Source organism: Lycorma delicatula, chromosome 3 (genome assembly GCF_047948215.1).
Source record: "Lycorma delicatula isolate Av1 chromosome 3, ASM4794821v1, whole genome shotgun sequence".
In the NCBI taxonomy this organism is placed as follows: domain Eukaryota; kingdom Metazoa; phylum Arthropoda; class Insecta; order Hemiptera; family Fulgoridae; genus Lycorma; species Lycorma delicatula.
In genome coordinates, this window is record NC_134457.1 from 97,883,658 (window position 1) to 97,908,837 (window position 25,180).

General features: G+C 28.1%; 1 protein-coding gene across 3 annotated transcripts in view; it reads left to right on the plus strand.

Moving 5' to 3' along the window:
• Positions 1 to 25,180, plus strand: part of mus101 (mutagen-sensitive 101) — a 100,130-nt gene that overhangs the window by 20,748 nt on the left and 54,202 nt on the right. For all 3 annotated transcript variants that reach the window (XM_075360209.1, XM_075360210.1, XM_075360211.1), the window contains exons 7-15: positions 477 to 710; positions 7,229 to 7,387; positions 9,427 to 9,512; positions 13,239 to 13,402; positions 15,481 to 15,619; positions 17,336 to 17,546; positions 18,470 to 18,598; positions 19,711 to 19,895; positions 24,173 to 24,339. In XM_075360209.1, the coding sequence (XP_075216324.1) occupies positions 477 to 710; positions 7,229 to 7,387; positions 9,427 to 9,512; positions 13,239 to 13,402; positions 15,481 to 15,619; positions 17,336 to 17,546; positions 18,470 to 18,598; positions 19,711 to 19,895; positions 24,173 to 24,339 (1,474 nt within the window). The remainder of the gene's footprint in view (positions 1 to 476; positions 711 to 7,228; positions 7,388 to 9,426; positions 9,513 to 13,238; positions 13,403 to 15,480; positions 15,620 to 17,335; positions 17,547 to 18,469; positions 18,599 to 19,710; positions 19,896 to 24,172; positions 24,340 to 25,180) is intronic.

Consider the following 25,180-nt stretch of genomic DNA (forward strand, 5'->3'; position numbering starts at 1 on the left):
TTTGTAAACGGGGAAAATATTCAGTACATAATATTAATCTGTATTGCTTCTCTCATTCCTGACATATTTTAAGAACACTGGTAAAACATCATTTTGCTTCGTGGCAATTGCCAATAAGAGAATACTCATTCCAAGCAAAGGGAAATAGTTTATAATCATATTTTTGTTAGAATATTTAGTTTTATTTATTTAGCAGATGGGAAAAATTCTGCTATGTTAGAAAATATTCGCTTCTATTTTATTGACAGAATGTTGTAATTACTAATCAGCATTTAAGAAATTAGAAAATTACTTAATTTATAGAATTTTGTTTCTAGATGATAATTTCATTGGTTATGTGCAACTCCTTTTATCAGTTGTTATAGCGAGTGGTGTTTTTGTTAAAGGCGCCTGTTTGAAGTGATTAAAGAACTATAAGCTCTCTCTAAAGTTTTTATTTTTCATTGTCACATTAATTATTTAATTGGTTTTTTCAGGTGGTATTTACTCTGGTGAATTGAAGCAGAACTCAACTAACGTGCTTATTATTAACAGTAACCCAAAAACAAGTAAAAAGTACTTACATGCACGTTCATGGGATTTAACGTGTGTGAAATCATCATGGGTGTATGAAAGCATTGAAAAAGGCTTTGCAGTAAACTCGCAGGATCACATTATTTCACCACAAGTTAAATGTTCTACTCCAACTGAAAATAGAACAGAATTACCAAGTAATTAAATACTAATAGTTAAATGGTGTTTGATAAATTTATTTTTATCTAAATGTCTAAGTGAATGAGTGGAGAGCAAAATAATTTTGAAAATATTGCTTGTATGTGGTTTCATTCAAATTTAAAATTGAAATTTTTGTGAATGAATTGATAAAATTAAAAACAAAAAAAAGTGGGTTTTGAATTAATATATTGAAAGGTAGAGCTAGCTAACTAAATAATTTGTTATATAAAAATATCTTGCTTGGAGTGTGATAATCCCTCAGAAATTTAGCTAGCCAACAGCAAGTACCAGTTTTTACTTACTGATTTGTTAGTAAAAAAAATTTCATAGTATCCCAATATAATCTATAACTTGATAGTTCATTTATTATCGTTATAAAGTTAATTAATAGAAAAATGTAGGATATTAAATTTAAAAAAAAACCTGACTGCAGAGAAAACTCCATTATGTTTATTAAATAAACATTAGGTGTTTTCACACCTAATGAAAAAGGATATTTTTTCCTGATTTTAATGGGATTTTTTTGACTAATTTTGGTTTTTCAGTTGATTGGCATCCACAATCTACTATTCAGATTAATTTGTACTTGCAGGATTGAAACAGAGTTTTATACAAAATTTTAGCTTCTTTTTTCATCATTAACTGAACTAAATTTGTACAGTAATTTGTAAAGGGAAATAACCATTGTTAATAAACAGAATGTTGTTATTTAAAAAGCTGTCGATTATCACATTATTATTATTATTATTGTTATTGTTTTATATTTTAACATTATACTAAGATAGATCTTCATATTATTTGTTTAGGTTTTTTATAATGAAAATGTCAGATTATAGAAATATATTATTAATTAGTATGATCATGTTATACACACAAAACAAATTGTTTTGGTTTCTGTATCTTCATACTAATGTATCTTTTAATGAATTCAAAGTTAATTTGATTTCTGTTGAGTGTATTTATTAACCATATTCTCCCAGATAGCAGTCTCATAATGTCTCACTCACACCTCATTCCATAATTAGTAGTAAATCTTGTGATAGTAATCTGGAGTATTTTTTTAATGTTTACCTCTAGCATTATTCATATTTTTAATTATTCCAAATGCATAATTTTTTTGTTGAGAAAATTATGACACTTCACATTATTGATTTCTATATAATCTACAGTAGATATAGGCAAGTTGGATAATAATGGACTGTGTTTTTTTAGCTTAGGTCCATTGATTTATTTTTAATACTGGCTCCATACCTATGCTACATTCAGGAATGCAGAAAAATCCAGTTAACCATGCTCATCCATAGTTTGACTGTTTGGATTTAGTCACTGTAAACAACTGATGGGCTGTAACCGTGCATTCTTCTGAAATTCAGTCAATAGTATCTTTGTTTTTCCTGCACACTGATAGAATTTGAAAAAAATAATGGTTGTGTTTCTATTTGTGTATAATAGAGCAGTATTCTTTGAAGTTTTGATGTCATTGGCTTTTGGTTTTATATATGTTTGTTATATTGTGTTATTTTTTCCTTGTACGAAGTAAAGGAAGTATTGTAATCATGAAAAATTTCAGATTTCAATGGAACAATCCATTTTGACCATCCCTGAATCCATTTTGACTAGTTTCAGCGTGACGTCTGTACATACCTGTGTATGTGTGTACGTATGTATATTGCAAATTCAAAAACAATTAGCCGTAGAATGTTGAAATTTTTGATTTAGGACTGCAGTAACATCTAGTTGTACACCTCCTCCTTTGATTGCAATCAACTGAATCAAAAGTGTCCAGAAAAGCCCAAAATCAAAAAAAAATTGGACTTAATAATTCCTAATTGAGGGCTTTTCAACGATATATCATAAGTGGTACTTATTTTCATTGGTTCCAGAGTTATAACAAAATAAAATTTTAATTAATGAAGTATTTGGATCTTACAAGGGAAGACACATCGGTTTAAATCAGACTTCATCTACTTTACTTTTTTTTTTAGTTTTTTTTTATATTTAGTTACAGAATTTTTTTTTTTTTTTTTTTTTGGGGTTACTTTTATTTACAGTTAACTTTTTTTTTTAATTGAAATATATTAATTTATTAATAATTATTAACCTGTGATTTAAAAAAAAAAAGTTACAATAAATAATTATTCAGTAATAACAATAAAAAAAAATGAAAAGAATCAGAAGTTATTAGTGAAATAAAATTTTGTGTACTCTTAAAAATATATATGTATAGTAGATTTGGTGACATCTGATTATTTAATAATAATTGAAAATTATAATTTAGAATCATATTATTTTGGGATTTTCTAGTTTAATTTCTGTTCAATTTTATCTAATTATTCTGGAATTTCTGTTTAATTTTAACTACATTAAAGTTAACTACAGAGTGACTGAAAAATAGACTCTCACAAGAACATATATGATGTTTAATAAATTAAAAAAAATTCTTATCTTTTAGTTCATTACTGTTATATTGTCAGACAATATTCTCCCCAAGTCAGAGTTGATCATCATTTCATTTATTTATTTTTTGTTGTCAATTATTTAATTGCTCTTTGGTTTGATATAATTCTTCTGATCTTAATTTGTATACACATGCTCTAGTTTTCAAATTTTCTCTTTATATTCATCATCCTCTCTTTATCTTTTTATTCTTTCCTTGGTCTTAATGTTTTCTTCCTCTTTATATTTATCATCTTCTACTAATCTTTTTATTCTTTCTTTGTTTGCAAAATTTTCTTCCTGTTTATTTTGTTTTGTTTACAATACTGTCTTCCCTTTTTTCAGTTTCCTTTTTTTTAATTTAAATATATTGATTTATTAATAACTAACTGACCCGGAATGCTTTGACACTACTAGATTTGAGTGTGTGTATGTGTGTATATATATATATATATAGATTAAATGAACACAAATGAAAGTTTAATAAAACATTAAAAAACTGAAAATTACAGAACTTCACAAAATTTAATTTTTTTTCTTCCCATCCTCCATTTTTTGCATCTTCCCTTTTTCCCTTCTTCTCTTCTTTGCTTTTCCTTTTCCATTTTTCGCAAAATATCTCTTTTCACATAACTAATATATATTCTGAAATGAGCCAAATCAAACCATAAATGCAATTTTTCAAAATATCTCAACCCCAGTCCATTTTTTGCAGAAGTATTTCTTTCTATGTAACACATATTCTGAATATGAGCCAAATTAGACCATAAATACAATTTTTTGAATTATCTTGATCCCCAGTGCCACCTAGCAGGTCCAAACTAATTCAGAAACCTTTGCGGGCATGCGCACAACAACTTGCCAAAGTTTCATTGGAGTCGGATGAATGATGTAGGAATGCATATGGGACAAGCAAACATTCATTTATATATATATATATATATATATATATATAAGAAATCTCTGACTAAAAAAGGTTTTACAATAAATAATAATTCAGTAATAATAAAAATATGAAAAAAATCTGAAGTTATTAGTGAAATAACATTTATTTACTTTTAAAAATGTGTATATGTAGTAATTTAATGGGTGTACAATGAAGTCATGTGGTCACCGCATCAGATTTTTTTTTATAAGTAAGAAATATTTACTATTTAACTGCATATTGCCAAGAATTGCTAGTTTATTAGTTATAACCCTGTTGATAGCAGATAATCATGTTAAAACATTGTGGAATTAAAAGTATAAGTAAGTAACTACCACTGCTGGTTTTCTATATTTTTTGAAATTGCCCTTTTGTTTTGGATAATTTTTTTGACTACTCATGAACTTTTTTTTTTTTAATTTTTGGGAATGTATAATCCAAGAATTTTCAAATATTAAAAAAAATGTACTATTTTTATGTCTTCAGAAAGTTGTAAGAAAAAAATATTCTATCAAATCATCACAACAGAACATCAACTGTTATTGTGTTGTTCAACAAAATCACTCTTCAAATTGGTTTAAAAAATGCTTCAGTAAAATAATTACCAGAAAAAGTTACAAAAATTGTAGGATAAAAACAGTTTTTATTTTTTTGTATAAATCCAGCATCAGGATTTTCTATTTAGAAAATATTTTTAGATTTTCCTGTATATTATATAATATCATCAAATGGTTTACTGTAATTTTTATGATTTTTGGAATACAACTATCTGGTTATTAGTATTTCATTATTTTAAACTCTGTGATATTTCCTTCTAACTGAAAATAAATCGGGAAAATAATGAAAAATTATTTATACAACCACTTAGCACGTTTTCTATTAATTTTTCTTTTAATTTCTCAAGTCATCATATGGTTCTAGAATATAGATCAGTTGCAGTAATTTGGTTGTTTGAAATCATGTTTTAACTAATGAAGTGTCATTTTGTGTTTACAACAAAATGTTTAAGATTTTGCTAATAAACACAATTTTTTGTAACTAATTACCAAAATATTAACAATTATTTTGGTACCTGCCAAAATAATTAAAAATTAAAGGTGAAATTTAAAGTGTAAGTAAAATCATTATTTGTGCTTAATTTTCATATTTCATAGAGAGTACTGAGGCAGCAGTCACAGCATTATGCTGAAAGGCTGTAGTTTTGTAAATGATAGTACCTGCTGGTTTCAGTGTTATACCAATGAAACCATTACACACATTATATTAACATTATTAGTACGGGTTTCTTTCCTCCCTACCATTGTTAACTGAGTATAATTACTGTTACAGTAGACCCTACTATAACAATGTATATGGTATTTAGAAAATGTAAATCAAGTCTTCTGCATCACTGTCATATTCTAGCAGACTCATCGGTCAGTCTCTTGTTTAATTCCCAACAAGGGTTTGACACCATATCCAAGACTCAAATGTAGAAAGATTGTCCATTTGTAAGGTTAAATTTACAGGGTCTGTAAAGGGAACACATATTTATTGCTGTTTGTATTAGTGACCTTAATAATACTAAAACACATTGTTCTCAATTCTTCCACAGACTCAAAACTCCTCACCCTTCCTTTCAAATGATAACATTCCTTTAACCATTTTCATTTATTTTGTACATCAAAACAATAATTTTAACTTGAATTAGCATTTAATGAACAGTCAAATTCTATATTGTTTTGTACTATCTAAAAGCAATTACTTGGTTTTTTACATTTGTTAAAAGCAGGTGTTCTTTTTCGTTTTTGAATATGGACACACATTATAGCATAAGTTCCTAATCGAGCCATATTTTATTGACAACAAATATCAAATAAGCTGAGTATTCACTCTCTACCTGCATTTCACTTAGTGTTTTAATATTATGAAATCTGTCTTGTCTTCTAAATCAATTAAATCATCATTTGCTGGTACAGAATATATCTTCTGTTTCATCTTGTTATTTTTATGCCTGAAACATTGATAGTGCCGTTTGCAGAAAGTTCTTATTTTCTTTGACAGCATTGTTATAGCACAAATCTCTTATAATATTATTATTGATAGTTGAATCAGTAATTTATATTTTGTAACTGTTTCACAGGTGTTTTTTTTTTTTAATAAATCAGACGTGTAAAGTTTAATGTAAGATTGTTATATCTAGTAATTTGCTATAGTGGACTCTACTATAAGAGTAATTAAAGTACGGGGGGGGGGGACCAGTACTGTAATGGTTTCATTGGTACAACAGGTCCTATCCTTCAAAACCAGCAGGTTCTATCTTTTATGAAAATACAGCCTTTCATTACAACACAATTACAAATGAACCTTCCTTGGATTTTTTTATATCTTTTCTTCTGCCATTTTATCATTAAAAAGTTCACCCAATAAATATATATTAGATGAGCTATATTCTGTCCAGTACTGGATAGCAGAAGTTGCTTATATGTTGATAATAAATTTCAAAATTTTTAAAACAGAAAACAATTTTGTACCAATGGCAAGTCAGTATAAATGTTTAGCACGCTAAACAGCTGGTCTCAGTAAATGAAATTTCCAGTAGGTGAAAAAGAACTCTATTCTGTCTTCCCTATTGAAATTTGTGTAAAGGCATTTCCATAGTCATAAAGTAATAAAAATTGTTATATAAAGACTGCACACAGCGTAAGATAAAAGTACAGTAACAGAAATTTTCTACTAAATGTTGAAATAAAATAGGTTCACTAATAAATCTTATATTTTATAATCTTAAACTATCACTAAACTAATTCAAGTTAAAATTATTGTTTTGATGTACAAAAGTGCAAATAATTAAAGCAGTGTTAGGCAGTTAATTCATTTGAAAGGAAGGGATGAGTTATGGGTCTATGGAAGAATTGAGAACAATGTGTTTTAGTATTATTAAGGACACCTAAATAAACAGCAATTAAATATCTGTGTTCCCTTTTTAGACCCTGTCAGTTTTTTATTTTATTTTAAGTAGCTTGTTATAGCAAACATATCAGGTCATTATGATTTTTCAGTGAAAACAAATTTTTTTCAACTACAATCAATTTTTTCATTTTTAAGTTAATTAATTAGAAATAAAAATTACATTATTTCTAAATTAAGTAATGAAACTTTGAATTGTTTTAGGTTTTGTTGCATCAGACATCTCTGTGGTTAGTACAATTCCACACCAGCTGGATGGATTGAGTTCAAATAAAACCCATGTTGATGATTCAAATACAACATTATTTTCTAATATAACATCTTCTAGTCAATATGTTCAAGAAAAAAATCAAAAAATTTCAGGTTATTTGTATTATGTTTGAAATTTACAGTTTTTAATAGTCAGTATAACTTTTATCAATTGCATATCTGAATGTAAGTTTTATAATTTGATATTATAATCAGTGCTTTTTTATATTATCTCTAAATAGTGAGAACACATGTCTTATTAAGTTATGTTTAAACTAATTTAGTCTTTTTTTCTTTTTTTTTTACCAATTAAGTTTTATAATGTTGTTTTAAAATGAACCTGAACTATGGATTATGATTTCTATTATAATTCAATAACAATTTTTCCAATTGGTTCTATAGTTTTAATGATAGTTAAAAGTTTCTTAATAAATAATATTTCTATTAATATTTTATTTATCTGTGTGTTTTTTTGTTTTATTTTTTAAATCTGAAAAGGTAGTATCATGTACAAAAGACTGCAACTTTTCAGTATTTGTGTTCACATGATAAGGGGTAATTTCATTCTGTGTTACTGGTTTTTATGTTTATAAATAATTAGGTTCGTTTCCACTCCCTAGTTAGAATTCATTCTGTTGCAGTCTTATTTTTTGCTTAACTTTGGTGCTATGTATCACAATGCTATTCAACTCCATTTGTAGTTCACAGTTTCTATATTTTCATTGTGTGCTATTCTTTTGTTTTATCCTCCTCTTATTTACTGACAGTAAATTGAGTTTTATATTTGATCTCTGGATTTTTTTATAGGCCAAGTAAGTTGAGCTTTTTCAGCCTCTGGCTCTTTAGTAGAAGACACATTTTTACCTGCAATAATATATAGGTGTACCACTATACACTTAAACTGAGGTGATCAAGTATGACATTCAAAAATTTTAACTGCTCCATTAAAGACAAAAACTGGAAGCCACATATGCAGCAGAAATACTCTTTTACCTGAACGAACAATCAAAGACTGACAGACTCCAGAAAATCAAAAGAAGAATTAGAAGAAGCTGGATCAACAGAAAGTACCAAAAAGACAGTAGTTGTGGATTGTATCCAACAAAATCGTGTATATAGAGTTAGAACCCATAACTGATACTATGCATAAGACGAGACTAGGTATTCTTTGGACACATCATGAGGATGTAAGATTTAAGACTTCTGGTACAGTACAATCTCGACTTGAGAAACACCAAGACAGGATACAGATGGATCAGAGAAATAAGAGAGGATCTGAAGGAAATTGGCTTTACATCAAAAGACACCACAGACAAGATAAAATTAACTAAAAAAATCAAGTACAGAAACATTTGCTTCAGACTCACGAGAAAGAAACTCACAGCATGAACATTTTCAATACCAGAAAGGGCACGGAGACTGGAATGTATGAAAAGTATTGGGAGGACTTAAGGCCCGAACAGTTCCTTTGAGACTTGGATAATGGACTGACTAAAGTGATCCTATATGGTAATAACACATGAAAAAAGCCAGAACAAGTTGTCCATGAGCAAGTCTCATTCTATAGTTTTTTATTTTGGAATTTCAAATGAGTTACCGTTGTCAACTTTCTCTATAATCAAAAAGCAATTCCGCATACTGTTGGACAAAATTAAAAGCAACTTTTACCAGTCTAAAAGGACATGATGTATTGTTCCGAGTGTGTTGCTTCTTTGTGACAATGCTGCATTCCACACTGCCACCATAATTCTAGAAAAATTTCAGCAACTCTACTGGGCCACTTCTGAGCATTTTCCTTACAACCCTAATGATTTCCTTTGTCACAAAGTGATTATCATCATATATCTAAATGAAGTATTACGGAACATAATATTTTGAAGACAGAGGTGGATATGCACAATTGGCTTTGAACATGCCTCACAATACTTTTTCAAATGAAAATGGAATTGTAAAACTCTCAATCCACTGGAAAAAGTGTGCAGACGTAAATAAAAACTAAGTAAAAAAATGGTGCAGGTATAATTTGTAAATCTGGTTTATATTTGACTGACCATCATATATAAAACATTTTTGTGAGTTAATTCTTTAATTTGTAGGAAATATTAAAATCTGCTTCAGAATTTAATTATCAGAATATTTTGTATGTTTTACAGAACAAAACAAGAACTATAAGAAAGTATTAGAGAACTTAAATATTACAGATGCCAAGAAAGCTGGCTCTTTCTTAGACGGATGTAAGGTCAGGTATTTTTAATTGTTTCAGAATAATAGTTGTATTTGTAGAAAATAATTTTTATTTACCATCAGACTAATGTAGTGAGTAAAACTCTTACAACAGTAACAATTTTGCCACTACTGGTAATTATTTTCTATTTTAAATGAAATTATTTTCAGTTATGAAAGAAATTAATATTAGCATACTATTTTTTACAAACAAGTGCACTCATAGAATACAATTAAATTAACAAAACTAACAATAAAATAAAATTTTATTCTAAATATTATACATGTTTAATTTACCTGAGTGGAGATTACAGTGTGTGTAATGTGTTTTTTTTTTCACAGAAAGGTGTTGATTAATTTACTTCATATTTTCTACTTTTCTTATGTTTGTAACATATAAAAATATGTGTGGTACGAATGGCACTAGGCCAAATTTCTTTCTCAGAGATTACTGACATTAATTGTACTGGCAATCCCTTCTTTGATTATAGTGAGTCTCACTTGTAGGACTGTCACCTGCATTTTGCTGGTTTGTTGATGTGCAACATTTAGTTCTGTGAAGAAGGCACAATTAAACCACAATAACTCCTTGTTTCCTTAGAAGCTGACATAATTCAAACCAATGTCACCATCCACACAAATATTGTAATTTTTGTTTTTAATATCATTTTCATTCTTATTTAATCTTAATGTTTCATTATCTGTATCGTATGCAGAATTGCTCAGTCAAAAAATATCATTAGTATATTGATCGATTTCAGTATGTCAGCTTAAATTTTCCATTGTTTTGAAAAAAAAAAAATTGAAAAAGTTGGGTAATATATAACTAATTCGTTAACCTGTTCTGCAGTTAGGATGCATTTTGATAATATATATATATCAGTCTTAAAGAAAGTATTTTGTTGCAAGTTTGCTACCACAAGGTTTTTCCTACAGTTTTTAATCCATGTAATGACCACTGTAGAATTATTTCACACTACAGTCTCAAAGCTTTAAATACATACAACTGTTGTAATAACAGGTTTATACTGCTTGAGTAAGCAGTGAAGTAGCCCATAAGTTAGGAAATGGAAATATTAGTCATTTATTCTACTCTAGTGCAAATTTTCTTTATCAAATACTGATAAAAAGATGGTAGTGAGAGAAGAGAGGATAAATGGAAAATACATAGAAGGAAAATATAATTTTGTTTTCTGTGCATGTAATCAAGTATAAGTTACCTACTTTCTGAACGATAGAAGATAAATTTAAACTTTAACTTTTTATTGATGTTATCAGAATACTTTTTAGTTTATTATACTTCAGTGATTATTGCAAAGTGTTTATGTACATTTCTCTTATGATTACATGTTTTGTGTAATTGTGAAATGTAAACCAGTTTAATTATGGATATCACAAAAATCAACTGAAAAAATTTATTTACTGATAAATTTGTAGCCATTATACATATTTTTCTTGATTGTTCCTTATCCTTAATCATTTCCTCTAAATACTCCACATTTGGTAATTAGATTAAGATTTCAAATTATCTGTACTGGAAAGATCTAAAATATTATCAAAAACTTGCATTGGTTTTGTGTTCTTGTAGGGCCAGCCAGTTCTTACATTATGTTCATTGCCATGTTAATAATTTGTGATTATTTTGTGCCTGATATCAGTTCCCATGAGGAACAAACTGTTTCACCTGTCTGGCTATTGCTCCTTTCTATACTTCTGTTGTTTATATTACCCTAGAAATGAGAAGTATTTGGTAATTTAATATCACTATTATTTTTAATCTACATTTTTTAAATATATTTCTGGAAATATTTAGGTGCATTTTATTTGTACGAGCACATGACATTTTTAGAAACAAACCTATTAGTTCTTTTTTGTTTTTTCTTTCATTTAAAGAAATGACTGTTCTTAATTTATACCAAGAAGAAAAACTATGTAGTATTGAAAACAAATTTTTGTATGTTTATTTATTTATACACGAGACAGAATTCTTGAAGATAACATTACAGTATTGAATTATCTTGTAACATCATTCTGAAAAGTAAGTAATGTGGTATTTTTTTTAAACCTGATGCTTTGAATAACAGAATGACTGTACACATGCAAAATAATGTACTGGAAAGGTTGCAATAACATTTTTCTCAGTGTTATTTGATCGGCTTTTTTATCTAAACCATTCACTTGGATTATTTCTCCTAGATTTTTAAATTTATTGATTTTGTTGATTTTCCCATATTTCATATTTAGGTTTCATCAGTCACATCTTTGAATAGTAGATTTGGATTTTTTATGTTACGTATAAATTTATGTAGCTCTTTCTGCCTTACATTTTGTCGCTGCAATGTAGAAGGAGGAAGTTTTTTGAAGAGAATTATGACTGAGGATGAAACTTGGGTACCTGCATGAACACTGAAAGGAAACAACAGTCGATGGCCTGGGGCCGTACCAGTTCTCCATGCAAACTAAAAAAAGCCTGTCAAACTTGTCAGCGAGGAAGGTTATGGCTACGAATTTTTGATACGGAACATGATATGGCAATTACTTCATCAGGCTACTGTGAAACATTGAAGAAACTTAGGCGAGCCATTCAGAACAAATATTGTGGTATGCTGTCATCCAGTATTGTTTTTTTGCATGACAACGCTCACCCTCACAGTGCTCGAAGAATTCAGGAACTTCTGAATCAAATCCAATGGAATATGTTTGATCATCCCCCTTACAGCTCGGCTTGGCGCCAAGTTATTTTCATCTCTTCACTCGCATAAAAAAATTGGCTTGTGTAGCAGCATTTTATTGACCATAACGAACTTTAAAATACCATGAAAGGTTGGCTAGGTACCCAGGCGGCTGAATATTATGAAGAAGGTATTTGTAAATTAGTGAAAAATGCATGAATTTAAATGGTGATTATGTTGCAAAATAGTTAAAAGCTGTAGTTTTAAGTTGTATATAATAAAATATTTTTATTTGTAGCCAAATGGAGGTTACATTTAGAACCGCCCTCGTAATATCCAGTTATAATATAAAGTTATTACTGTTAATTTTCATTATATAATAGAAACCTCATGTTTGAATATGATGAAGTGCACTTAATCTAGACCAGTTAAAAGTGTGGATTAATCAGAAATTAGCATGGTTTTATTTTATTGACACATCATATTGTTAATTTTTCATTTTCTTAGTATTTTCAATATTTTTATTTTAATGTGCAATTTTATAAAGTGAATTCAATCATGACTGATGATGTGGGATACTGTGAAATTATCATAACAAAATTAAGGTGAGAAATATCTTACCCCAATTATCTGCAGTAGGTAGTTTATGTTAATAGAATTTAAAATATATAATCTCAGAATTTATATTTTTGTGCTAGTTTTTACTTACTGATCCAGTTTCAAAGTTTTAATGTTCCTCTATCAGATAATTTAACAAAATTAATGTAAAACTTTTTTTCTCATTTGAATGATTCTGTTAACAAGAAGATAGCAGAATGTTTATAAGTGAATGACTAATTTTCAGAAAATCCATATCAACTTTCTGGTAATGAGTTTACTAACATTTGTTAATTAAAGTGTCATTTACTGCAAGGAAGTTATTTTTACATTTTTATTTATTAAATTTGTCAAAATTATTATTAAAAATTTCTTATGATAGCACATACTTTCCTTTAACTGAAAGTCTAGACTATTAAGGCTACATTATAAAGGTAGATTTTTATTTGTGACATTGATTCTTCATTTAACAGGTTTATTTAAGTGGTTTTACTACTCAGGAACAAGATAAATTGAGACGTATACTGAATTTTGGTGGTGCTGTGATATTTACTGAACTGACTGATTCAGTATCACATGTCATCATTGGTGAATTTGTTGCTGCTGATGGAGTTGCTATTCTTAAGATAGTTAACAGGTAAAATATGATAAATTTTTTTAAAAGTAATTTGTTGTAGTCATCAACATATTATTTTATTTATCATGAGTTTGGACGATGAAAGACCACATGAAGCAAGATTTTGCTATCATTTCTATTTAGTTTGGTTTCGTCATTTCCTTCTCTGGGAAACCCTTGAAATCAAAACTTTTGTCAGTTTTCTGAACATTTTCTATCTTACTCTATTTCTTAAGATATTTTGATTTCTTTTAGGTCTTTTTGAGTCTTTGAGGACCATTGTTTTTATTCTTTTTGTTGCGAATATGGTTGAAGATTTGTTTTTTGTTTTTTTTTTCCTGATGGAATCTGACATTTTCACAGTTTCATTTTATGTGTAAAGATCTTTATTACTTTTGAATTTATATTTGTTTTCACATACTTTCATTGGTCCTAGGATTTTCCTCAAGATTTTAATTAATTTTTTTATATTGCATTTATTTCATCGAATTTCAAACTAAGTTTGTATTCTGATTGGTACAGGCTTTCTGGTTTGTTTACCGTATTGTAATGCCTGATTTTGGGTTTTATTGAAATGTTTTTATTATAAATTTCTTTTGTTAGTTATTAGGGCAATAAGATTTTTCTCAATGTTATTTCATCAACTTTTTTTATCTAAACCATTCACTTGGATTATTTCTCCTAGATTTTTAAATTTATTGATTGTTAATTTTCCCATATTTCATATTCAGCTACTTCAGGGATTTTTTCATGTTCATAAATTCTGTCTTTTGAAGGAAATTCTTAGTCCTACTTTTTCTTGGAATTCATTTAGGTGGTTTACGTGTTATGGTGCTGTGTTGTGATTCTCAGAAAAAATTGCAATATCATCAGCAAAGGCTAGGCAGTTAATTCCAGTTTTTCATTTTCCATTCTTGTATTACTTTCTCCAGGTCATAGTTAAAAAGAGTTAGTGAAAAATCATCTCCTTGTTACATTTCTATTTATATTTGAATTGTTCTAAGAGTTCTTTAAATTTTACTTTGGATTGTATGTTTGTAAGAGTTTGTTTAGTATAAATAAAGAAGTTCAATAATAAATGATTACATAGTTTTTAGGCTTGTCATTCTATTCCTTATTATTGTTTTAAGATTCCATATTTTTTCTACATATGATCTTCCTTTTCTGAATCCCCCTTGTTTTTCAAGGATCCTGTGTGCCACAGCTAAGAGGGAAATCCCTCTATAGTTATTTAATCAATTATTTATACTATTAATATTGTTTATTACCTTTTTTCATGCACTCTTTTATATGATTTTTATATAATTTTTTTTCCATTTTGTCTACTGATCTTTTAAGCATTTAATGTCCAGATTTAGATCTTAAAATTTTGTGTAAATAGTTTTTGGAGTATTGTTTTCAAATTCAATTCACACTACTAAGAACACAAATGCACATTATCAGAAATTCTGAGGTAAAATGTTCAGTTAAATACTCTAAAATGTTCACCATCTGGTCAGACAATGTAAAAGAACTGATAGTTTTAAAAATCTTATTATCACATTCATTTTAAAAAGTCATGCAATATTGGGTTATAAAGTACAATAAAAGTGGTTTTAAAGATCCATTGGGAATTAAGAGATTTCATCAGAAGGAAAGTGTATATTTTAAATCAAGGGAAATAATAAAAACATGTACGTTTCAAGGACACATAGATTGAGTCTAATAAATTTCCTTTTTCTTTGTGTAATGTTATAAATTTACTATTCAGTTACTTTTTTCTAAAAGCAAGAATAGACACTAAGATTCCTGAGGATTATTTTCAACCATCCACGAGATATTGATATTTGGATTTATTTGACTGAACTACATAATACTCAACTGCCTTGGAAAATGTTCTCCCTTTAGGCAGCTCTATTAATGACAAAGATTTCACCCAATATCTGTAAGAAATTTATTATGTGTACTACTATTAGTGATACTGCTATTGGTATTTGTAATACCAGCTATCTGATTTGTAATATGTGACATCCATAAATAAGTTAACTCCTACTTAATATCTTTGAAAAAATTTTTGTATTATTATTGTTTAATTGTGAAAGAATCTTTGTTGATTTCAGGCCACATGTAGTATCAGTTGATTGGTTAACAGCCAGTTTAAAACAACGTAGCCCAGCTCTTGAATCGCTTTACTCTATGCTTGAATCATCAAGTAACAAGCAGGTGGCTCCTGAGCCTCCTTCACCTCTAAGCCAAAAGGTACTTTCATGTTTCACTATATGAAGTATTTGGTTAATATAACAGTAATAAATATTATTTTTAAAAGAATGGAACGCTAAAAGCTTAAAATGTACATAGAAATTAAAATTAAGTTACCTATTAAAATTCAAAATTGTTTTCTGTATAAAGTTATATAAAAGCAGTTACTTCAATTTTATTTTATTTATTCGGGTTTATTTTTAATATTAGTAAATAATAATAAAAATTGATTAATGACTAGTGGTATTGATTTGTCAAGTAATTTGTTGCTTTTCCATTAAACCACGATTTTATCATTATATCCTGCCTCAAAATAAATTTCATAATGACAAAAATCCTACTCTATAAATAATTAATAATCAGTCATTTCTAAATGAAATATATTTTGAAGATTTCTATATCTAGATATTTTGAAGATCAACTAATCCATAACTAAAATAACAAAATATAAAAAATTGATTAAAAAAAACCAGAAGAATAAGTTGAAGAATGAACTAAAGAAGAAAACTGTGATTTTCATGAAAAATATACATTTAAATATTGTAAAGTACACCTGTCAAGAGTAGTAGATTTAAGAAATTGTTAACAGGGAGTAGACAAATGCATTACTGATAATGGAGTGGTGGCAGAGGGTGACACATCTGTGAAGTGGATTGTTTCTCAACTATATGAAGGCATTTTTGCTTTTTCTAATAATTTATTTCTCTTTATGCACATGTAAGACTTGTAAAGAATTTGTAAAACAATTTTTATGATTCAAAAGTTTTGTATATTTTTGTTTTGAAATTAATGAATGTTTTTATATGTATTTGAGAACGATTGAAGAATGTGAGATATAGCAAAAGTGTTTTCTCAAATAGATTCATTACATTTTCTGTACTCATGTTGTAGTAAAAATATTAAAATAGTGACAGTGAATTTCATCTGCCCATTGTCCTTTTTTTAATTTTTATACCTTTTTATTTGTACATGTTTGTATTTATTTATATATGAACAGTACAGAATGCATATATGGTTCATGTGATGTCTTTCCTCCGTGGGCCACTATATCATAAATATCATATCTATATTATAAATGTCATTATTATTTAAATATTTTTATCATTATCTCCTTAGACTTTTGTCCACTGCACCACAAATCATTGATCTCATGTAGAGGGCTTCCAAGACTATTATATCTTATTTTTAACATCCAAGCTCTGGGATTTATTTCTTATCAACTTTTTTATTTACTTGAAAAATGATACTTAATTTAGTTTTTTTCTTATACTACTTCTGCTGTTGTCATCTCTCCCTATGTTTCTATGATAAATTTTTTTGTGATAATATGGATGTACCCATTTTTTCAAGGTATTTTGAGATGTGCTGTTTTCAGCAAAATTGTTAAATTGGTAATGAAACTGGCCTATTATTTTTTTTGTTAATAAACTTCATTGTGGATTGTAATTCAAAATTAATGAATTGAATTCTCTTTCCATTTTGTTTCAACTTTTCCTTATTTTTAAATAACCTCTGTTCCCTGTTTTCTCTCAGTAAGGCGCATGTTGTGTTCCCTTTCTTCTTCAAAATCCATACTGATCAGCTTTTTAGTTATTTAGCATTTGCCACAATTTTTCAACTCAGTAACTTCAGCAGCTTTTAAATTAAAACAGTATACATTTTCATTTTAAAAGAAACATGATTTTGTTACTGTGAATGAATGTTATGTTTGTATAGGGTATGCAGCTGTTAATGAAGAAAAATGAATTCAAAACACCAGCTGCAGTGAATGATGGCCGTCAGTCTGAAACATCATCAGGGAAACAGTTTCCTGATAAATTAAATTCTGATTTGAATGTAAATAATGCTGTCAACAGAAATTTGTTTCAAGATTTTGTTAATGATGATAACACACATCAAATAGCACCATCAAAGTCATCATCTTTGGGTAAATAAAAATTTTAATTTTTAAATTGTTGACCAGCTTGTATCATAAATATAGTAAGACAGATATCTGTATTATTATAATATTTTATGTCTATATCTCTACAAAAAGATGTGGTCATGTAGTCACCTTTAATACAGAAATGGTTTTTTTAATTCTATCAGAACTACAAAAAAAAAAGTTGTATTTGTATACAAACCACTTCATTGCCACTCTGACCCATGAATTGTAGCTAAGAGGAAGAATGATCTCAGAAAGTGATTTTGTTTAAAATCACTGTATTAAGTCTTTGTAAGCTGAATGGGACTGTATATCCTATTAGAAGTCAAATGATTATTTAGTTTAAGTTCACTTGAATCAACCCAGCTGAAATACTGAGGCAAAAATTTTACAAAATGTCACCCAATTCTTTTTTGTCTTGAATAGAAAAAAGTATGAGGTGTAGCAAAGAGTGTCATGTCTCACAGCAGAATAGTTAGTGATAGGTCTTTTATAAATGCAAGATATCCTACTGGTGACCCCAAAATAAATGAGGCACAATTTACTGGAAGTAATATTTAACCTTTGAGCCACTGTTTACTGAAAGTAATGCTTTAAACCTTCAAATAAAGCATTGCATCCTTTAAACATGACATTTACTCTTTCTATATGCCCATACTTCAGCAACAAATTTTTCTGAAGTATGACCAAAGATTTTTTATTTACAATACCGTTTTTTGATGCTGCGCTTTAAAGACACTGTCTGTGGTGGACAAGATGAAAGTATTAAAAAAATATTACTCATTTATGATTTTAAATTGCTTTCTAATTACAGGTGAAAAGATAGTTGTTTAATGTAAAGTCATGGAGCTTTTATATATTGAATTATATTTTTGGTATGTTAATCTTGTGTTTAAATTATTTGTTTTTTTTTTCACTTTGTTTAGGTGAAAATGGGATTTTGACTAAAAATAAAGCTGTTGTCATTGATCCTCCACAGCTAGTAAGTAGCAATGATGATTTTCCTCAGAGTTCTTTTGATGCCACAAGTCAGGGGCCAACTGATTTATTCCGAGGTATGGTTTGCATTTATATCTTTTGTGCTGATGCATAGAAAATTGCCTCTTAAACATTTTTGATTAGCAAAACTCAAAATATTACCTTTGTTGCATGCCCAAATAAAATTACATTGATGTATATAACTTAAGCATTTTTTGTTATTTGACATTCAGTAAATATGGATATTATGATACAAAATGTTTTTATAATGGACAGCTGTCTAGATTTTAATTTTTGCATTTGACTGTCGTGTTCATTTGACATTGCTATGATAATGGTTTATAACTTTCAGTGCTGATCCTAGTTCAAATTATTATAGATTATGAAATAAAAAAGTATTGTTGACAAATCCAGGGCAATGAATAATACCATAAGAAAAATTCAGGCTAAAATTGTTGACTTTTTAAGTAAGCTAAAGATGGTATGCTTTATTTTGTTTTTAATTATGATTTCAACCTAATTTACAAATAAATAAATAATTTCATATTAGGTATAAAAAGCTATGTAAAATTTAATTTTAAAGGAAAAAATATAATCATATTTTTCCTTTATTTATTTAGTTATTGTGTATGATTCTTTGCAGAATTTTCAGTTATGATTTTTGTTAACTTTTATCTCTGGTCAGCATTTTTATATTTGTTTTATCTAGTTGATATCAGTGATGAGCTTTACAAAAGATAAATTGATATTAATATAAACACATAATTATTTGCATTAGTTGTAATTGTTTTACTAATTTGGATGTGTGATTATTAACCTAATTGAGAGTACTTGCTGCATTTTTAGTTAATGTAGTTGAAATTGCCCTGTAGGTTATTATATCAACCCTTTACAGGCAGTTCCAGAAACATCCATGCTAGTATTATGCTAAAAATTAAAGATTCAGATTATTTAATTTTAATATAGATATAATTGCAACAATTGAATCCACCTTAACTGTTACATTATTAAAAGAAGTTAAAAAATACTGAGTGATGTTGGCATTTATTCATGGCTAATTATTTGGTAATTGATGGTATCTTAAATTTGTAAAAAAAAGAAAAAAAAAGATTATTTATACAGTACTTAACAAATTATTTATTGAGAAAGTACATATGTGTTATTTATTTTCAAAACTTCCTTTTTTCAGATATAGTTTTTATGGTATTAGGATTCGATAGTGAAATTATGACTCAGATAAATAAAGTGATTAAAGATAATGGTGGTTGTGTTATGTCACAACCATTCACAGGTATTACTGACTATACAGTTGTTCCATTGTATGGATTTTCAGTTACTGGAATTCATTCTGAAGTAGTCACGCCATATTGGTTGGTAAGTGAGAGAAGGTTTTAAGAAAAAATAAATTTTTAATGTTAGACTATATATATTTTGTACCTAACTCTTCTATTTTTTTCTGCTTTGATATTTTAAGTGTAGTTTGATTTTTTGTTTGCATTTGGAATGGAAGAATTAGTAACTTCAGTTTTTAAAATTGAGTGAGTATAAGGTATTTGTACTCAAAACTAAGAACTGACTGGTCATTAATCCTTTCGTAGCACTCTCAAAGAACTTGTAATTCTAATTTGCATTGCTGAATATTCATTAATTCTAGTAGACTTACATCTGTTCATATCTTATCTTCTTTTATCTTAAAAGTATGATTTAATCTTACTATTATATTTAATCTTACTATCTTCTTACTATTATATTAAAGAAAGAAGGAAATAAAATAAATTTAATAATACTCTATTCATTATCCTCTTTGCTTTTCTTCCAACGATTAAGAATGACATATGTTTCACAATCTAAAAATGACTTTTAAAATTTTTTATGTAATTTGCAAAGAAAAACAAATTTTTGAAATGTTACAGCATTATGTAAAAAATAATTAATTGGTTTATCTTTCACAAGAATGAACACTTTTGTGATATTTTGTTTTTTAAAGTTAAATAAGATCTCCTTAATTAGATAGGGATTGTTTATATAATTTTTTCTTGGGCTAATTACCAAAACATCATAATCTATCCTTTGTGAAATGTCAGTTATAGCAGTAATTTACCCTAATCATTTTAGAGCAACAGCAATTTATTCGCTAGCAATTAATTCAGTAATATATGATTTTTAAGCAAAATCTTTGTTTCTACAAATAAGAACCAAAACTAGCAGATATGGATTATATATCTGCTAGTAGTTTGTTATCATTGCTTTTCTTAATTTTTACTTAAAATTTTAATTTATTATTTTTTAATATAATGATTAGTGATGCAAAATAAGTGTTCAAATTCAATTCTAAACATTTTGTGTTCTGTTGTAAACAGAAAGCTTAGATATTACAACAAAACAAAAAAAGTACTATAAATAAAGTGACAAGAGCTGCTCTTGTCAACTCTTTTGACTGCCCATATTAAAAAAATAGCTACTTCTCAACTCTTCTGACTGCAAATTTAAAAAATAAAAAATTATTACCATTTCAATATTTGTTAATATTTTCTTTATTTTTTATGTTGTCACCATTTTTTTTCTAATATTTTAAATAAGAATCAAGCTTTTTTACCCCTTTATATAAAAATTCACTAGTATTTGTTGTGTAACTACAAATTGTATACATGTTAAAACAGTTCTTCTCTTCATGAACCATTGTGAATAATGATACTTCATGAAATGAAATAAGAATTGAAAGTCTACATTTTGAGATCTTGGCAGTTAGAAACGTGATCAAAAAGTGCTCTCATTTGAGTTGCTGACTAGTTTAAAACATACAAGCTGCAGCACTTGGGCACAGGTTGATGGTTTTAATACCCACCTTGCATGTATGAGTTTTATTAATGATTACATATAAAACATAATGTGAAATGTCTGGAAATTCAATGGTAAGAACCCAAAGAAGCATATGTTTGTATTTACCTAACATGGTCATCCATTAAATATTAGAGTTCCTGCTCCTCTCGTCATCATTGACATTTGTATGACCTTTTCTTTAATTTATCATGTCACTGCTACCTCTGGTTTCCTTCAGTTATTCTAGGTCTAGAAATGTAAAGTCTTACCGGGGTTTGAATACGGGTCCCCTTCCTTGAATGAAAGGCTGTGACACTACCCTTTACTGTGGAGATTGACAGAGAAATTGAATTTGATTTAACTGAAGTGTATTCATTATTGCAACTCTCATTACTTATTTTTACAGAAAGCAACAGTTGGCATAGCTAGCTAAGTAATGAACTACTTGAAGCTACTGAGCATATGTGATCTAATTTAGTGTTGCCAGTAATCTTTAATAGCAGCTGGTCCTTACTTTTGATATGTCTTGAATATTACTGTAAATTTCAACAAATACATTAATGGTTCTGAAAAGCTGGTTGACCTAATTTTAAAATAATTTATTAAAATACTGAAAAATACTATTTACTGTAAAATACTGAAATTTATTCTGGAATAGTCCTAAATTAATAATATATGGTTTTGAAATATTCTTAAAAGAAAGAATAGATATTATATGTTAAAAAAATATCATTTCAAACTTATAATTATTGCTTCAGCCTTCTTGGTTTGATGGGAAAAGATATTTTGTGCCAACATGTGATATATGATTTACTAACATATCATCTGGTAAGAACCAGATGACATGGGTATTGGGAATGTCCATCTTTCGTGAGAGATGTTTTATTACCACTATCTTCTTTATGTGATTAGCTACGTTATGAAAGAGTGATCAGTAACAATATATACATGTTTTGTTGACTTTTTAAGGCACCAATGTATTCTCAGTGCTGATTATTTCAGAAAATTATCATGAAATCTTTGTCAGGCACTCAAAAAGTGCTTAGGCATACTTTCATATAAAATCATTCCAGTTGAGAACTGTAGTTCATCCTGTGTACAACCTTAGCCTCACTCCCCCCCCCCCCCCTTATTCACTCTTTATTTACAAACTTAAAAGAACATCTTTGAGGAGGTGTTATGTGTCGGCAATGCAAAACATGAAAATAACCATCAAAACATTCTTATGAGAATTGGGAAAAACTTTCACAAACATACATTCATGAAAGTTGTTCACTGCATGGATGAATTCTTACGCAGTTTTATTGATTACATAAAAAAGTGAGAAGAATAGATGAGTAGATTTCATTTTTTTCCATTGATTTTGTACTTGATGCCAAATAAATTTTATTTGTTGAAGATGGACATTACTTTTTGAAGATTTATTAGTATTGAAGTGTGGATAGAGGTTTCAACTTGAAACCTATGTGTTATTCAATAACAGCTATCACCTAATAATTAAATTCTTAGTACACAGTAGTAGTTGGGATTCCATTCTCCCTCCCCCTTGTATTTGGGATAGAGTTTTCTCTTAACAATAAATATTTCTTGTTTCATGGGAAAGTGAGTGAGTGACAAGAAAAAAGTTATGGAATTTGTATGCTTCATTATAAGTCTGGAAAGAAAGTTTTTCTAGAAACATTCTCACACCTATAATATCAAACCCATATCCTATTATGGTAATCAGCAGCATTAACCATTCTACATGTAGAAGTGGACAGTCATCTCTTTATAATGATGTGAACTTCCTTAGAAGAATGGTACTGAAATATAATCAAAAAGCCACTGCATTAAGAATCAAACAAAAATGTTTATTATCAAATTCATTGGTTAATATTTGTAACGTTACAGAAACTACACTATATGTATTCTATTAGAGAAAGAAATAATACGATAATAACATTCATTTGAGTACACAAAGTTTTTTGAAGAGAATTTCATTCATACAATGTATCTTCTGCAATGTATTAAAAATGAAACAATACTAATAATGGGGCTGTTTTTTACACCTTGCATATTAATTCTTTATTACAATATAATAATAAAATTTATTCCACAAAATACAAAAGATTACTGGTGCTTGTAAGTGAAAGTGAAAGCTTAAATTATTTTATGATGAAACTTTCCATAATAATTTTAATCTACTCCTTTAATATCATCAAAATAGGTTTCCTGATTAAATTTTCATTTATAAATAAACTGTTTTATTTTACATTAAAAATATTGATGTACTACAAACTTCTTTTAATATATATGTTTCCTGATGAGCATCCCATATTATTAAGCAAACATCAAAATAATACTAACACCTCCATCCGAACAGTGCATCCTCATAGCAGACCCTGTTAGTGGTATAACATCCCAACCCCGTAGGGGAAGACACCTGCGTAGTGACATTCCGGTCGCCCCCCCACCCCCTGTTGGGCTTTAACAGGATGTTAGTGGTATAACAGAGATAATTCTGTCTGTCAGTCCAAATCACGAATTTTTTTTTATGTAACTGTTTTGTTGAGAAATCTTGACCAATAAAAACATATAGCCAGGAATCACAAGCACCTCTTCCAATCCAACAAGGTGACATCACCTTTTTCATTTTCATTTAAATGTTCAATTAAAGTAAGAAGGTTATTGAATTTATATTCGATTTTAAAGATATTTCAATATGTTTTATTTTTCTGTAATTGTATTACAAATTGCAAATTTTTCCATGTTTAATTTATTGCATGTAATTTATAGATTTAAAGCTGTTTCTTATTTCCTATTATAACATTACTTTTCTTTTTTTTTAATAGGATGATTGTCAACAGTCAAAATCATTAGTTCCAATACATTATTACCATCAACCTATATTTGTGGCTGGAAATAAAACACCGCTTGAAAATTGTGTAATATCTCTCAGTATTTACACGTCTGTAGAAAGACAGTTTCTCAGTGAACTTGTTGTAGCTCTTGGTGCTTTGTAAGTGTTATAATTTTGCTGTGTACATAGATTAAGAAACATTGATATTATAAGAAAAGTGGGCCATAACAGTTAATTTGTTTAATGCTATTTATAGAAATGTAAGTAAGTTTTTTATTTTCTTACTTGGAGTTTATTTACTGACAGACTTTTTGCTGAAATGAAGTGATATGTCAGAGTACTGTTATGTTAATTAAAAAATAGCTTATTACTATAGATGTAGTTTGTTTTTCTCAGAAATTAATTTGTTTAGGAATTGCTATGTTATCTAGCTTGTTGTGGCATAAAAATTACTATATTTTAACATATATTAGCTGCTAATTTTACAGAATGGTTTTGTGGAACGTACAGAACTCAGAATTGTATTCTAAAAATGGGGGCAGAAAAATTTTTTGCTGTTTCTTTCTTTTCTTTTAAATTAAATGATCCTGTACTTACTTAAATTAATTTTAAATGAGTTTCTAATAAAATATTGTAAAACATACGTATTTTGTTTACCTTTATTACTCATCACTATTTAGAAAGTTCATTTGATGCACAGGATGGGGAGATTGGTAGATCAGTGGTGAGATACGAGGAATATCAACAACAAAAGTGTGATACATCCATGCACTATGTGATCAATGTGGTGTCTGCTTCCGTTTATTATCCATCTTAATGATATTTATTTTTTCTACCTGATTAGTTTTTTAAATTTTATTTATTTTTAAGTTTTAATATTTTTATTTCTTTATTTTAACAAAAAGAAATAATTGCAAAGAAAGATAAGGTGATTTTTTTTTAACTTAATGGCTGTCTTCCATTTACATAATCTGGTTTCACCACTGTCTGGTGACAGATT